Source organism: Manis javanica, chromosome 12, assembly GCF_040802235.1.
Source record: "Manis javanica isolate MJ-LG chromosome 12, MJ_LKY, whole genome shotgun sequence".
In the NCBI taxonomy this organism is placed as follows: Eukaryota; Metazoa; Chordata; class Mammalia; order Pholidota; family Manidae; genus Manis; species Manis javanica.
The window spans coordinates 102665837-102682996 of NC_133167.1; the positions used below are offsets into that span (position 1 = coordinate 102665837).

A 17160-nucleotide genomic window follows, 5' to 3' on the forward strand; every position below is an offset into this window, starting at 1 on the left:
TGCTGGATGACAAAGGATAATATATGCTCGGCTTCTTCTGGGAAAAGACGCACAAACATTTTTAAAGCTTAAAGGTTGATGTTTTGAAAAAAAGTCCTTTGTTCCTGACATTTAAATAGATATTTGGAATTGAGCTCAGATTACTTGCAAAGCTGGGTAGTGGGAATTCAGTCAGGGGGTGTTTTAACAATATATCCCAGACAGTAAAAAATGCCTAAAACAACCCACAGCTGAGTGGTAATTTTATCTTTGGATTGGGCATCTGATCACATTTATTTTTTAACTTCTCAACAGCTTATGCGAACGGCTGCTAATCCGTGGTTACAAACCACTGCCCCTCCAGTATTTTGCCCTGGTGTATGGCAGTCGCCTTAGAACAACAAAGACAGCCACGGAGATCAGTACGTGTCAGGAGAAGGCTCTCCCACATCCTTAACCTGGAACAAGACTATATCTGGAGTTGCCTATGAAACTCAATAGATTGCAAACATTTTTTTTTTCCTCCAAAGGCTTTTTAACTTGAAATCCCCATGGTTGAGGAAGAGTTAGTTTTGCAAAAGAATATATTTTGTCATTTGTTTTGAATCTCTGCTAACATGGAGATGTGGGACGGGGTCCATATGTTCTTTTACTTTTGTGGGATGTTCAAGCCATCAATGTTTCATTAGTCTCACAGCAGTTCCAGGGCCTTCTGAACTTGAACTGTTGGTCTCTTTATCAATAAATAAATGAAATCTAATTCCTTTTAGTGACTAAACTCTTCTTAAGAAGTTATAACCAGAACATCAGGCACTCAGCTTGCATCATTTTACAAATGTTGAGTGACATTTTTTTTTTTCTGGGGAAAACAGACTTATTCACAATTATTTCAAATGATGGAACAGTCAACGAAAAAAACACTAAACCGGGTAAAACCATGTCATTGTCTGGTTTCTAAATTAGTTTCATTTTGATGAATTATCTTATGCCTGTCTTTCTTGTTTCAACCTATGGTGATATAATGAATTTCAATGAACACATCTGAAGCTAGCACAAAATTGATTAAAATCAGACAATTAAAAATTACGAAACTCAATGGAAAATAACTGGAAAATCAGTAGTCTTTCAAAATTAAAGCAACTAAAAATACCCGAAACGGGTAGAACTGAATTATATTAGTAATTCTTATATTAGAAATATTTGACTAAAAGTAATGATAATAGTAAAAATAGGTAATAGTTTTGAGGATATTGTTTAGAAAGCTGTTAGAAGACCATGTTCTACATTTTAGTTTTTACTATAACCCAGCTTAAGAAAAAAAACCCATAGTTTTCCATATCAGAAAAAAATTTAATATACTTCTATTTAATTCCACAATTCAAAATCATAAGGACTACGAAATATCTCAGAAAATTGTGCTTCCCTAGATCTTAATTCAATTAATGACTTTAAAAGGGATCTTGCTCCTTCTGACTAATCACTGAGAATTCAGAACAAATCAATTAACCTGAAATGTTCCAGTGGATGGATATATTAAATGTAATAGCCAGTATTCATTAAGAGGTCAGTAACTATTTGATTTCCTCTTTGGTTGCCTTCCTTAAGCTGACCTCATTCGGAGTTTTCAGACCATCAAAATGTGGTTTTAAAAAACCACCCCAGCCAAACTGTGGGGAAAAGAGTAAGTATAAGTTTCAGTCACCACCTGCTTATCTCAACAACACTGCTTTTGACACTTTATACTCTTAATTTGGCTGACCTGTTTCCTGTCAACAAATGCTACCGGATGTTCTGAATTTCAAGGCAAGGCCCCTGACACTCTCATCCTGTCTCTCTTCATTCTGCTTGTAACAACCCCTTGGAGAAATAAAAGAGTGCAACTTTTCGTGCCTGGACATTGCTCTCAGAACCAGGCCTATGGGATTGTGGGGGAAACAGGTTCTTCCTCTCGTTAATAATAATCCATGCAGACAGTGAGGGCCATGTGTGGGAGAAACTCACAAGCCTCCCTTTTCGCCTCCCAATCTTTTGGATATTTTAGACTGTTAACTAAAGGTGGCAGAGTTTGTAAGTTTTAGATTTTCTGAAAGGAAAAAAAAATGGGCACGTGTTTGGGAATTCATGGTGAGATAGTTTTATCAGATGCATAACTTTAAAAATAATAAAATTTAATTCATTGTTCCGCCAATACAGAGACAACAAGATACATTTGTTACCAGAGAGAGAGAAAGAGATGCCGCGAAGATTGTGGATGGAAAGGGCAAGTTGACCCAATGTGAAAAAATATTTAAGGGCTATGGGTGTGGTCCATCTACAATGCACAGATAATCAGAACTGAATGTAAGATCTGCTGCATTCTACTCCTCTTTTCTATAACCATCATCAATTTCAGCATGGATTTTAGGGAAAGCAAATGCCAAATGCTACATTTGAATAAAACCATTGCACCTGCAATTGCTCAAAGAGTGTTATGTGGAGACGCAGACGGACAGGAAACAAAGATTTTGTCTAATCTCATGTATGTATGGTTGGTTAGTGACTTCTCAATTACAGTGAAAATTGATATAAACACGTTCGTTTTACATAGATGAATGGACTCGATCAGGGAAGTGTCAGCAGCCTGATTCTAAGACTGATTTTGTCAGAAAAAACTGCCCTTGTTTCTGGTTTTGGGTTGGAGCTAAGCCAGCCTCCACCAAGAATGGACACTTCCCAAGTGAACATATTGAGTGTTTATTATGAACTGATCTTGACTTTCGTTTCATGCGCTAAAGTATATTCTACAAGATATTCTAGTAAGATAAGACATTGTTTTAGCTGGTTTAAATCAGACTCTCCCCGCCCCCCACAAGTTTAGAAAAGAAACAAGTAATTAGTAGTGGGAAGCACAAATAGCACTTCAAGACGGCTGAGCTGAAGCACAAAGCTGACAGTAGGCCTGCCTTCCTATTGCCAAGCAAAGCTGATGGAGTTGCTCAATAAATAGTAAAAATGAAATATCACTGCTAAAACCACCATCTTTCTTTTCAAATGTCATGCAATTCTTCCATTCTAATTTTCTCCTTTCTTCTTGCAGAGTCTACATGCAGCATTAATAACCAGATGGAAGTAGCGAGTGGGCTGCTAATACTAAATGCTGAAGAGAAGCGTCTTTTTGCTGTTGGGCGCATCAGCACTGATGCTTCAATTCTTCCCAGAAGCAGCACTGGCTGAAAATTAACTTTTCTTTTAAATCTATTATTGCATTATTGCATATAAATTAACTGTTTTTATTATCCTGCTTTGGCAATAAGAAAAAAGTTCCCATGATTCAGAAAGACATTTTTTTTACAATATGAAGAGCTGCTATTTGGATCCCCTAATATCCAATTTCTGTGCATAGATTTAATTGCACAGTAATCCGTCCCAAAAGCACATCAAAGGCCACACTCCCTCCCCTCTGCCAAGATTTCAATTGCTCTTGTCAACTAGTAAGTTTAAAAAGCACGATCAAATTTATTCTTCAATCACTTGAGCCTGCTAATAAATGATTCTGTGTGCCCACTCATCCATCCTAAGATTCTTTAACTTCTTTGAGATTTCTTCAAGAGGAATCTACAAAGACATCTTGGATGGCAAGCTGGCTGTGGGGTAAACTTTATTGCCACTTCCTGCTTTGTTACTCCACCGAGGGTAACAGGCAACACGGGCCAAGGTAAGTCAAAGCTCATCTTTTTCTTTGTCTGTACGTGATCAAACTGTTACTCAAAACTATAGGTAACACATCATAGGCTGCCTGCATAACTGAACAATCTGATGTTGAATATTGATTTTTTTTTCCAGGAAAAAAAAAAGTACATTATTCAAGGACATTTCTTGAGATTTACTGCGTTTTAAAAAAAAAAGAGGGAAAAAGAAAGAGAAGAAAGGATGGTGGCAGGAAGAAAGGAAGAAAACCAATGCCCCATCATCAACACAAACAGAAGCCCTGAACACCAGCATGATAAGGTAAAAGACGGTACTCACCACTCTCACTGTCCGACTTGTTTTCGTGTTCTGTGTCTGTTAGGGTGAGGGCTGAGTTGGACCGGCTTGACAGGCAGGAGCTGCGGCCTGATTTGACCCCCCTGCCCCAAAGTCTCATGGCATGCTCTGGAGACATCACCGCTTCGTTTTCAGTATCAGCATCTGAGCCTGCACTGAGAGAGTAACCTCTATGGGGAAGCCCCATTTCCGCACAAAATGCCAGTCCTCTTCGAGTTGTTGGTTCACAAACTCCTAACTGCCTTAGGGTAAAATTCTGTCCTAATTAGGGGAAGAAAAAGATAACAACTAGTGAGTATATGTTCAGCTTTAGTTTAGTTCTTTTTTTTTTTTTTTTTTTGGTAAGAAAAATCTCCTTAAAATAAACACTCAAGCATTACCACGTGTTTACATTAGCCCTACATGGCCTATGGTCAAAGGGGTGCAGGGAGGGCTGCTGGGGTGGGGCTCCTCCGGGCTTAGAGCTCCCCTTTTGACTGTGGAAGCCCACAAGCACCTCCAGAGAGATGGGCAGAGAAAACAGCACGCACCGTAGCCACATGACCCAGAAAAAGGATCGGTTACCAATGAGAGAATTTGGTTTAGCGGACTTTGTGAACAATAGGAATTGTCACAATGATTTCCTGTGTCCTGGCTCTAGTCCCAGCTGTCGATATTCCCACTCAGATGTCCCTCCATTGGATGATAAAATACTTCATTACAGTTACTTGTTAAGGAGAAACAGAAGCTTGGTCAGTCTTTATTATATCTTCTCATCTTAACAGCCTGTGTGTGTGTGTGTGTGTGTGTGTGTGTGTGTGTGTGTGTGTGTGTGTGTGTGTATGTGTGTGCGTGTGTGTGTGTGTGTACAGACACTAAATTTTGGAGGGTGATGCCTTAAAAATCTGTAGGCATTGGACTTTCCTAGACCTTTTGCTTCAATAAGCACCTGGAAACATCTGTATTGATCAGAGTAAGCTAAACTTTGCAAATAAAGTGCCCTCTGAAAACAAAGTGGGAGTATTACATATTTAAAAATTGATGATAAAATCAAGTTCCCTGAAAAATAAATGGCTGTGAACCCTGCAGGCCTTTCCTAATTTAAGTTGAGCATAATAAAGCTCCTAACACTGCAATAACTTAAAGCCCAAGGGTTTAAATTAGGTGACACTTAAAAATGACTGCTCTTATTAATGACTTTCCAATCCTGTATTTGTTCTTGAAATTTCACATGTTTCATGACATTATGGATGAGAAGGGAGAGAAAAATGTTTGCTCATAGGATGCAGATAGATGGTTCTTCCATTTCTTGTCTCTCGTTGGCCTGGTAAAGTCTTGAGATTTCGGTAGAACCAGAATCAAAGTACATGTAAAGAAGAATAGGATTCAAAGACTGATTTAAATGCTAGCATGTAATACCCACCTCTTAAGAACATGAAGCACTTTTATTACTCATAATTCTTCTTTTCCTACTTCTATCTTTACATTCATGAACGTTTTAAAGTTAATTGGCTGGTGTGAGAAATTACGCACAGTGCATTTTTTAAAAAGAGGGCGTTGTGATGATAACAGATTGAATCCAATCAAACATGATGCACAATATAGTAAAATACTTGGTTGTGAAGGTATTAGCACCCTCTAGGCTTCAGCACGTTCGAACTCGGGTGGTTACTTGCTTTATTGCGTGGTCTTATCAGGCGCTGGAATCAGCTTTATCTTGGTCAGACTCCCAAATGGATGGTGACCATGACACTCATAAACAGTGAAAATCTATTGTTGCAATTGCTACAAATCAAACTGTGCTTATCAGAGAGATGTGAGTGAGCATCTGAAGCAAGCTGTGTGCCAAAAAAGGGGAGTAGCAAATAAACAGAAAAAAAGCGGAGGAAATAAAAGGGAAAAACAGCCCGTGAACAGTAAGAATATGGACAAGCCTGGATGGACTATGACACGGTATCGTCAGTACTTTTAAAAGAATCAGTGTGCACTGTATTTACAAAAATACATCCAAAAGAGGTCAATGTCATGGACAGTTAATCAGACAGCTGTGTTAGAGCTTCCCCGTTGTTATTTATATGCAACATCTAAAATGGGGAAGAAAAGGTCTAAAACAGTTAAAGATTACCATTGAACACACTGATTTTTTAGAATAGGGACACTAAGTAATTTTTAAAAGGTGAAAATGAGCGATAAGATCCTCTGGTCTTCCCTCTGTTTTGGGAGGTGCTCATACTGGAGAATAAAAATGAGAGAGAAGTTAAAAGACAGTAAAAACTCCCTTTCTAATCTCTGAAATGCACCTTCAAACATTTTCCACATTATTGACTCTTCTCAGTTAACATCTTGATGCAAAAATCTATGAGGTGAAGGAAAGCAGAAAACTGCCATCTTCATGATTTGCTATCCAGGTATGTAAACACAGTTCACTTTGCAAGTAAATAGGTATGTGCCTCCCAAACTCCTTCAGCCTCTGCCCTTCTGAAATCAGGGGGGCGCAATAATTCAAAGCTCCTATGGGCTGTTTCTGAAATGCAAGTTTGAGAGCAAATGCACGAAGAGGAACGCTACCCAGTTAGGTATCCGCACTGCATTAAAAAGCTTCCGTCCGCTGCCTCTAGGAGAGAACGCTAAACTTGACCTCTGATGAACCTCAGTTTAAGCCATTTACCCTAACTGTTCAGATCACTTTGACTCTATTTTGTCATCTTTCAAGGTCACCATGACTTCGTTTAAGAGCTGCTTTATGTAAATGCAACAAGCATAAAGGTGGGCTAAATGAAAAACGGCTTACAAACATAAAGACGTGGATGAAGGTGATTAATAATCATAGAGAAATGTATAATTGACAGTGAGGAGAGAATAATTCCCAAATAATTTCAGAATAGCCACGTCGCCACCAAAGTTGACCTTTACTTTTCTTTCATTCGAAAATGCTCTACCCCCTACCTGTCTCAGTGCTTTCGATTTTATTGTCAACCTCCTTCTTTGGTTAAGATTTGCTTGTAGGATCCCTTGTTTAAATGCTAACGCCCCCTGGGGAGATCTCGGTATTAAACTAGAATAAATGAGTCTATTAGATTATTTTCCACAATCCAGCTGTAGTTAGCAAGACGGGCTATACTTATGGAAAATGTATACAGTTTTGACAAACAGAGAGAGCATGCACAGGGGAAGGTTCCTGGCTGGGAAAGAGGCAGATAGTTGGCTGAGGAATCATGGAGGTGGGGAGGGCTGGGCTGGGTGGCTTTGTAGACAAGTGAGAAGACAAAGGCAGAAGAAAAGGCAGCAAAGATGCTCTGGAATGTGGCCAAACACTGACCATCTCACTTACAAGTCCGCTTTGGCCTCAAGTAACATGAAGGAAATTAAGGACACATTTACTCTTTATTTTCCATCGTTTCTTCAAGATGGTGTTCTTCGCAATGGTACAAACGCCATTACCTTAATTTTTTTCTTTGCCCTTTAGAGTCTTTATATGAATTCTATTTGGGTGACGCTGGTGAAATGAGCATTTATCTCCTGCACGTTGACTGTTGGTAACCTTGATTAGGAGGACCAACAGCAGAGCTTTCCATTACAATTTGAAACAGGACCAAAACATTCAATAGTTGCCAGAGTAAACGATCCCTGCGGATGAGATTCACTGTGATTAAAAGGCAAGGTTAGCTTTGGATGAGATTGGGCTTTTTTTGTTTTATGATCCTCATAAATTTGAAAATCTATAAGAGGAAAACTGAATAAACACAACCCAGGCAGGTGGTGTCATTTTGGAAAATGAGTGAGGGTATGTGACAAAGAGGGAAGGACCATATAAGAACAAATACTTCAAGGGAGGTGGGCACGTAGCGCCTACCCCTTAAAGAAGGGAAGCAGACTGGGAAAACGGGAAGCTCTTTGGCTTCTTCCCACACGGTGGTCTAGGACCTAGTCGGAGCAGGGAGGGATTTTTTCAAAGCTGCAAGGTGGAGTGATTTTCACCAGTAGACATGAATTCTACCTCTGTGTGAGCTGGAAAGAAAAGACTTTATATGAGGCACTAGTCTCAAGAGTTGCACAGGGTGACTCCCAGCCCCCAGGGCAGGGAGCTCGTACGATACTGGAACTCATGGTGTTCTGTGCTATGTCTAGATTTCTCTAGTGTCTAGATTTTGCTCTTCCTCTCTCCCTTGTTTGTTCTTTTTTAGAAAACAGCTTTATTGACACATGCCTTTCAAACCATGCAAGGTACCCACGTAAAATGTACGGTTCAGTGGTTTTCAGTATATACACTGCGGTGCACAACTATCGCCACAATTTTAGAACATTTTTATTATCCCAAAAAAGAAACGTTGTACCAATGATCAGTCATCTTCTGTTTCCCCAAAGCCCTAGGCAACCATTCATCTACTTTCTGACACTCTTATAGAATTGCCTCTTCTGGACATTTCCAATAAAAGGGATCCCATAATATGTGGACTTCGGTGATCGGCTTCTTCCACTTACCACAATGTTTTCAAAGTTCATCCACCTTGTCATATGTATCAGTATTTCATTCGGTTTTATGGCCCATTATTATTCCAGTGTATGGATACACCACATTTTATTTATCCATTCATCAGTTAAGGGATGTCTGAGTTGTTTCTACTTTTTGGCTATTGTGAGAATGATACTGTGAACATTCATGTATAGGTTTTTGTGTCGACATATGTTTTTGTTTGTCTTGTGTATACACCTATGAGAGGCATTGCTGGGTGCCTGGTATCTCTGTGTGTGCCCTTTGAGGAGCTGCCAGACTGTTCTGCACAGTGGCTATACCATTTTACACACCCACCAGCAGTGTATTAGGGCTCCCGTTGTGCATATCGTCACCAACACCTGCTATTATCTACGGAGCCTCCTTTAGACCACAGTGCACATGGGTATACAGCATACAAGTATGCAGCAAGGAGTTGGTATTGAAATTTGGGGACAGCCAGGAATCGTTCTCTTCAAAATCAGTCCATTGTGTGCACCTGCTGTGTGAATTCACAATAACCTTATTCTATCTTTCCTTTGCCCCCTCTTATGCTGCTTTATTCCTTGAAAATATTTTTCTATTAAAATTAGAAATGTGCTTGACCTTAGAAAGTCCACCATTAGGACTATATCCTAGAGAAATAAAATCACCTGATCTTAAACATACAGGTACAAATAATGATTACTATGCCATTTGTTCCAAAAATTAAAATTACTGGGATATTTGCCAGAAAGTGAAAGGCTTGCATACATTATATACCCCATTCCATGGAACATTATGCGGGTAGCATAAAGAGTGAGTTTGAACCTCAATTTTCAGATCTGGAGGGAAACCCATTATATATAGGAAAACAAAGAAAGAAATTGCAGAGTAGAGAATATAATCAGCTCCCATATTTGCAAACTATGGAAGAGAACCAATAGATTATGTAAATGCTCATAGTTTTGAATATGAATGAAGGTGAAGACTCGGGTCTTTCAGAAGGAATTAAAAGCGATGGAAATTAGTAATTCCTATTTTATAGTTTTGAATTCTTACTTTTCATGATAATTTAATTACAAAAATACAAAGAAAAATTAAAGCCTGTCTTCTTTAAAAAAAGAAATGTATTTTCCTCATTTGCTGTTTAATAGTACCTCTTCAATAATTAGACATTGAATTTATTACCTCTTCTTGGAGAAGCTGGGCTTTAAAAATCCTTCCTCATTTATTGTAAAGAAATACAGTTGTGTAAGAAACGGGGTGCAACGTTTTCCTCTCATTTCAAGGTTTCCCTTTCTCCTCACTATATATGGATATTTTTGCAAAGAAGAATGACCACCCATTTCTTTGGTAACAATGACCCCCTAACTGAGTATGGGAAATGGACAGAAGATCAATGGAAATTTAATACACAGAAATAAACGATCTATAGCTGTTGTTAAGTATTGTCCTGGTGGGTGTGAGAGCTTGGATGGAATTATCTATTCTCGGCCAAAGAGCGACATTGCTCCAAGGGTGAAGTCCCACCTTATCAGGAGTCCCCTTTTTTGCTGTGTTTGCAAAACGATAAGAGGATCACACAGTAAGAGAAGTGTATGTAACTTTTGTTTCCCTTGGGATCGTAACACATATTTTATGGGGCACTCCATACGCTTTCACCTTCTTAAGTTAAATTTGTCACTGTTTGAACAGAATACCCATCCTTGAACATGCAACAGATATTTCAGTGAGGGTACAAATCTGTATTTGTAATGCCCTACACAAAACTACATCTTTAAAATTAATTTAAAATCCCACCGAATACCTTAACGGCACCCATACCATTTTACCCTCTAGGTAAAATGCCAATCTCTTAGGATTGCTTGTTCAATTTATCTATTAGTACGATATTATCCATATCCGTATTCACAACGCATACTGATAATCTTGAATTCCTAGAGGACAGAGAAGATGAGTACTGTATCCATACTTAGGGACCCAATTTATTACCCAAAACACAAGTCCTGCGGAATCCACTGATGGTTCCTCTCAGCATTCATGCTGAACTTGGCTGTGCCGGTACCTGTCAATGAACACGGGAGGCTTAGGCCTAAGAAGGGAAAACCCTAAATTCATGTGCAAGCAATGAAAGCAGGAGTAGAATGAATCGCCCCTGAGAATAAGCATTTTCTTCAAAAAAAGACGCACAAGGCCTCCAGCGGGGACAACGTGGATACTGAATAGAAGGTTTGGTGGCTCAAATGCGAAAATGAGGGTGTGAGTCTGCAGCCTTATACAGAAAGAACATCTTCTTAAGCATATATAGGGAAGGATTTATATACCCAATCACCGAATAGTGCAATTCTGGTATTAGCAAATAGGCGTAGTTAGAGAAATCATTTTAAAATTGGCTTTTATCAGAAGCATTCCAAAATGAATTTGCTCCCTATTTGTACTTAGTAATTATTTCTTTAGAACAGTCTGAGACCCAGGGATGATCATATGCCTATAACATATCCGCTGGTATCTGATCACCAAACTGCAGTAGGCATTCGGTATAAATACACCTCTGCTTTGGCGTGAAGCAGCAGGTGTTTGATAATGGCGACTGAAGCGGCACCATAGTGATTCACGATGCGGATCCAAAATTGGCAACTGTGGCAAGGAACTGGATACAAGGTTAGCAGGAAGCTGGGGGCTCAAGACATCCGACCAATAAAGGCCGACGCAGGGGGAGAGGATTACCCCCACTGGGTCTGGAGGGGGGCTGTAAACTGCATCTATCTACTCACACCTTCTGGTAGGTAATCTACAAAGCAGGTTGGCTGCCAAGCCTGAAAGAAGCATTTGGCTACGTAGCCAAAATTAGTTAACAATCAGGTAAGCCGGGGAGCTAAAAGAGGGAGTTCAGAGGAAAACATTAACATGGAACAATGATAAACTGGAGCTATTTAACTTGTGGCTCTAAGTACAGAAATTTAAGGTTGAGTAAACACAACCATCTAAATCCTTTAATCCCGCCGCTGACATTTATAGTGATGGAGAAGGATTAATCATTTTGATCTCTAAATGAATCATTTTAAGTAGTTAATATTTAAAAGTAATAAAGTTTGGAGTTGCGGTAATTAGCCTAGCGGATCTGATGAATGGTTCAGGTTTTTTGTCTTTCTTTATAAAACCCTGCTCTCACAAAGGAAAAGTTTTCTCTGCACCAGAAAGTATTTCAGAAAACATGAAAAAAAAAAAAAGGCTCAGATTCCTTTCATTTTTGTCTGATGACGGAGGTGAGGGGAACACTGGGGAAATGAGAAGTTTGGGGTATAAGCGGAAATTCATAGCAGCAGTAAGTGCTGGATGGTAAGACCATATGGTCGTATTTCTTTTGAAGTCTAGGATCAGTTCCCATTATTCACTATAATGGCATTCAAGACTAAACTAAATCTCAGTCTTTAAAATTAAATGCATTTTGGTCTTGGCCCTCAAACCTTCCTCTTTCACAATTTCCAATATGCCTACATGTTTAATATATTTTCATAATGTAAAAAAAATACAAATAAATAAAACTAAGAGTAAGAAAAAAAATCACGTATCCCATTTCATCTCCAAAGCAGGATAAAAATGGTGCAGAAGACACATAACTGGTATCTTAAAGGAGTTACTAATACTATTTTTACAGCTGCCCAATGCTAGTAGTGACATTCGAAAGTGATGTGTACTAGCATCGGGTTCTACGTTGAAGAAATAAGCATTTAATTCTTTTGACCCATCTGGGATATATATATAGCACATAGAAAGACTTAAAAATTATTTCTCATTTTGTTACTATTCTAGCACTAAAACTGCTCCCCCAGACGAATCTACATCTGAGATCCCAAAATGGGCCTTTTTCTATTTGAAAACTGGTGAAAATACATTAAAGGCATGTCCCATCTATAAGCCAGCAACCCTTCATTCTCTCTCTCAGTGCAATCCTGGATGTGTTGTGCATGATCCTACCTTATGGGCAAAATGTCTTTATCCAGCAAAACATAGAGCATTAGCAACAAAGTTTTTTTATTGTTGTTGCTTTTTTTAAAGAGGATTGTGGTTATGGGTCAGTAGAGACAATGTGACTACGCCAGCAGCAAATGAAATCTCAGCTTGGCTGAAGCTGGAGGGGGTGGGGGGAGCAAGAACCCCAATTCAAATCTTTCCATCTCCAACTACACTTGTTTGAACATGCCTACCTAGATTTTGTTTTTTTTTTAAATTCTTACTGCTGATGTGAAATTTATAAGCCATAAAAAACACACATCTAAAGTGGATACTGCAGGGGGTTTTAACAAATGTATCCACCATGAACTAAATAAAATATCATGCCTCTCCATCACACCCACAAAATTTTCACGCCCCTGCAGTCAACCCCTACCCCTCACAGGCAACCACCGGCCTGACTTCTTTTACTATAGATGCACTTTGTCTGTTCTTGAACTTTATATAGGTGGAACCATACAGTATGCACTTAATGGAATTTTGCTTAATGGAATGCTTTTGAGATTCTTCCAATTTGTTGCGTGTATCAGCAGTTCATTCTTTTGCATTTCCAAGTTAGAGTCTATAGCAAGACTACTCTATAATAGGTTATATCCACTCACTTGATGATTCCATCTTGGGCTTATTATGAATAAAGCTGCTGTGAAGACAAATGTTCATTTGTTCTGGGTATATGCTTAGGACACAACTCATTGGGTTAAGGGAGGGACTTTTTTTTAACTTTATATAAGAAATTGCCAAACAGTCTCTGAGGAAGCTGTGCCACTTTGCATACTGCCCCCCCAGCAGCAATGTCTGAGATTTCAATTGTTCCACATCCTCACCGATATTTGGTACTGTGGATCTTTTTTAATTTTAGCCATTGTAGTGGCTGAGTGGTTGTATCTCACTACCGTTTTAATTTTCAGTCCCTAATGGCTAATGTTGAAAAGTTTTTCATGTGCTTATTAGCCATTTTTGTCTTTTCTGTGTAGTTTCTGTCATAAGACTTTTGCCCTTCTTTAAATTTCATTGTTGATCTTTTTGTTATTGATTTACAGAAGCTCTTTATATATACTGGTCACAAGTCCTTTTGCATATATATGTATGTGTATGCATAATTTTCTCTCAGAGTGTGGCTTCCCTTCTCATTTTTTGAAGGTATCTTCTGATAAACACAAGTTTAAATTTTGATAAAGTCCAATTTATCAATTTTTTTATGTTGAGTCCTTTTTTATGATTTCTCTAAGCTCTTTATGCCTACCACAAGGTTGCAAGCACATTTTAAGAACATGCTAAGCTTTTCACTGTGGTTTTTTAGAAGGGTTTGGTTTTTTTTTGGTGTGTGTGTGTACGTGTGTGGAAATTAGAAAGAAAATCATTGGCCTAGACTTAAGTTATTTCTGGCTCTAGAACTCACCAGCTTTTGACTGAGTGAGCATTTTAATAAGTTTTGATCTCATATAGTTCTCCTCATCTGTAACGTGGACTTTGAGGGTCTCAAAGCTCTCCTGACCACATAGGTCTGTGCAGGGGCAGAAAGAAGGCAGCACAAATGGAACAAGAAACCAGCTGTGAAACAAGAGTCCAAGGGTGAGGGAAGGGCAGAGAACAGGCCTTGGATAAAAGTGTGAGTCACAAGGGTTAAAATTTCCTTTAGTGTCAGGAACTTTGGGGTTATATTTCAGCGCTAAACTAAATCAGAAATGCTACGCTTTGCTCCTGCCTTAAATACTGTGTCTGGAGTTCATCCTGAATTGAAAACCAGCCACCAGGAGAGCCTGGACATTAACAAGCTGTATCTGCCTGTCCGGAGGGGCGCTTCTCCTCCCCATCCAGCAAAGTGTAGAGCTGACCTGCCACAGTTCTGGAACAGGGGTTATTTTTGTCTTTGACCTTGGGTGACTGCACACGGGCAGGTTTCCCTCATGGCCCAACTCTCAAATACAGCCTCTCTAACATTTGGCTTTTTCCTTTTCATCTCTTCATTTTGCTTCCTCCCTTCCTTCCTGCCTTCTTTCCTTTCTGTAACTCTATGAATGGATTTTTTTGCATGCTCTTAAAAGAGTTTTTGTGTAAAGTTTTAAATAAAGGAATTCATCAGTTGCTCTTTTTTTTCGGCTTCTCCCTAAGCCAAAACTTCACAAGTGTACAGAAAGTCGCCACTTTAGGAATGCACTGTGCTCAGATGTTGATATGGATCCACACATATTTTCCATGAGAACACATGTAGGGCTCAGAACACTTAAGTCTATGAAGTTATCTGTATCTGAGGAACTGGATTAACAGCACTCCAGAGCGTGACTTCCACATTAGGAGGCTGTCACTCTGAAAAAAAATGTGTTCAGAATTTCAACCAGGGAAACCTCTCACCGCTACAGTCTCTCCCATTCCTTTTCTGCTTACCAAGCTGGACGTTCCTAAGCAAAACACGGGTGGTCACCTGGTACATGAAAGCTCTATGAAGAAAGCCAGGATAGAGGCTACACAGTGAGCTTTCAGGATTTGGAATTAGCTACTGCCTCTCTCAGACTAAAAGAAAACTGACTGCCTTGCCATATGTTTACTGACCACTTAATTTTCTCTTCTACGAATTGTCTATTCATGCCTTTCCCTCTGATGGACTGGACGGCTTGCCTTTCTGTTTTCAAACTGTACGATTTATTCTTTATATATATATATATATATATACTTTTACACCTGTCATTGTAAACATTTCCCAGTATAATAATTCTGTTTATGGTATTTTTATTTACATAAAAACCGTTTTGAATTCTAAAAAATCATTTCAGATTTTTCTTCTGGGTTTTCTGTTTCTATTAGAACGGTTCCCCCCCATTCTTGGGGTGCACATATAGTGTCTGGGGTAGGCTCTCTGGATTCACGGCCACTTTTTTTTTTCCGGGCTTTCCTCTGTTATAAAAGCTGGAAAGCAAAAATAGTAAATGTTCCCTCTTCTCATGCAGCTAAGTGTAGCCAAGTATAACAGTTCTGAAAAAAGAGATGTGGGAAGAAGTCTCTGGGGAATAAAATGAAATAGTCCAATGTAGACAAGACCTTCTCATATTTGCTTTTATACTATTTCAACCAGGAATATAAAGATGCAGCAAACATCTGGGGATCCATGGGACCAAGGCCACATGCTAAGGATCGCAGAGCAAAAAAGATCCAAGGAACTTGGGCCCCTGACAGCATCTTTGAACCCTACATGGTCTACCTCCGGACTTTCTGTTTTGTAAGAAAATAATTCTATTAGGTGTTCAAGCTCCGTTTTTGGAGCTTTATGCTACTCATGGATCAAGTCATTCCTACTTTTTTCAGCATCTCAAATTAACTTCCAAAATTCTTATTGCTTTATTTTTTTACATTTGTCTTTAATCCATCTTAATTTATTTTTGAATATGCTGAAAGACATGGGTCCAATTTTATATTCTTCCAGATGGATAACCAGTTGTGCCAGCACCATTTATCAAATCCCACTGAAAAGAAAAAAACATTTTTGTTTTATGCTTCATTTCCTTATATACTAGGATCTATCCCCAAAATTTTATTCTATTCCACTGATTGGCTGGTCTTTATTTAAGCCAATATCATATGGATGTGATTGCAGTTGTTTCACAGTATTTAAAATATACATATATATTAAGTAGATTTTATACTATTTACCTTTGAAATATATTTTTGGCTATTATCAGATATTTATTCTTCCCCATGAATTCTAAGATCACTTTCTCCTATTTAAAATAAGCCTTGACCTCTGTGCATGTAGTTGGGAGAATTGGTATTCTTCTGATGTCAGTCTTCCCATCTAAAAACATTGACTGTTTTTGCATTTATTCAGATCTTGTTTTACAGCTCTCAATAATATTCTACATATCCCTTTATTAGGTCTCATGAACAGCTCTGTGAAATTTTTTTCCAAGGAAATATATAGTGTTTGTTGCTATTGTGATAGGGTATGTTTCCTGACTTCCAAATTCAGCCAGTTTTTGCTCAGTTGTTATTTAACAACAGTAAGTAACATGTATCAGGCATATTCTAAGCAGTTTACGTATATTAACTCATTTCATTCTCAGCAAACTACAGGTTGAAAACTAAAGCATAATCTACATAGAAGAAAACCAAAGCAGAGAGAAACTAATTTGTCCACGCAGGTTACTTGGCCAGGAAAAGGTGGCTGGCCCCTTAGCTGATGAGTGGCAGATCTGGGATCAAACACAGATCATTTGGATCCAGAATCTCTACTCTTAACTATTAAGCTACACTACCTGTGATGTCTACATATATGTCTTGTATTCATCCAAGTGCCAATTTGTATCAAATTTTTTTTTTTAATTTCTAGAGACACTTGATTTTGATTTATATACCATCAATCCTACATTTAAACAAAAGTGCTTATTTTAACTTTTTCCCCAAATATAAATCTACTATTTATTTTTCTTCTCTTACTGCAATTGTTGAAACATCTAAAACAATTTTGAATAGTGTTTTGACTAGGGGAGCCTTTCTTATGTTCTGATTTTAACTGAAATGGTCCTAGGATCTCACCATTCAGAATGCTGTCTAACTTTTTTGACTGATCACCTTACATATGACTAAGATACGTAAGTGTTATTTTTCTTCTTGTTTTACTTAGAGAGTTTTATTTTAATAAGGAATGGTTTCCAAGTTTTATCACAAACCATTTCATCGTCTATTGATAAAATCATGTT

The 17160-nt window shown here is 38.4% G+C and overlaps 1 protein-coding gene across 3 annotated transcripts in view; it reads right to left on the reverse strand.

The window, feature by feature from the left end:
* TENM3 (teneurin transmembrane protein 3) overlaps positions 1-17160 on the reverse strand; it is a 2338142-nt gene that overhangs the window by 371792 nt on the left and 1949190 nt on the right. For all 3 annotated transcript variants that reach the window (XM_073219194.1, XM_073219195.1, XM_073219196.1), the window contains one exon: positions 3985-4263. In XM_073219194.1, the coding sequence (XP_073075295.1) occupies positions 3985-4263 (279 nt within the window). The remainder of the gene's footprint in view (positions 1-3984; positions 4264-17160) is intronic.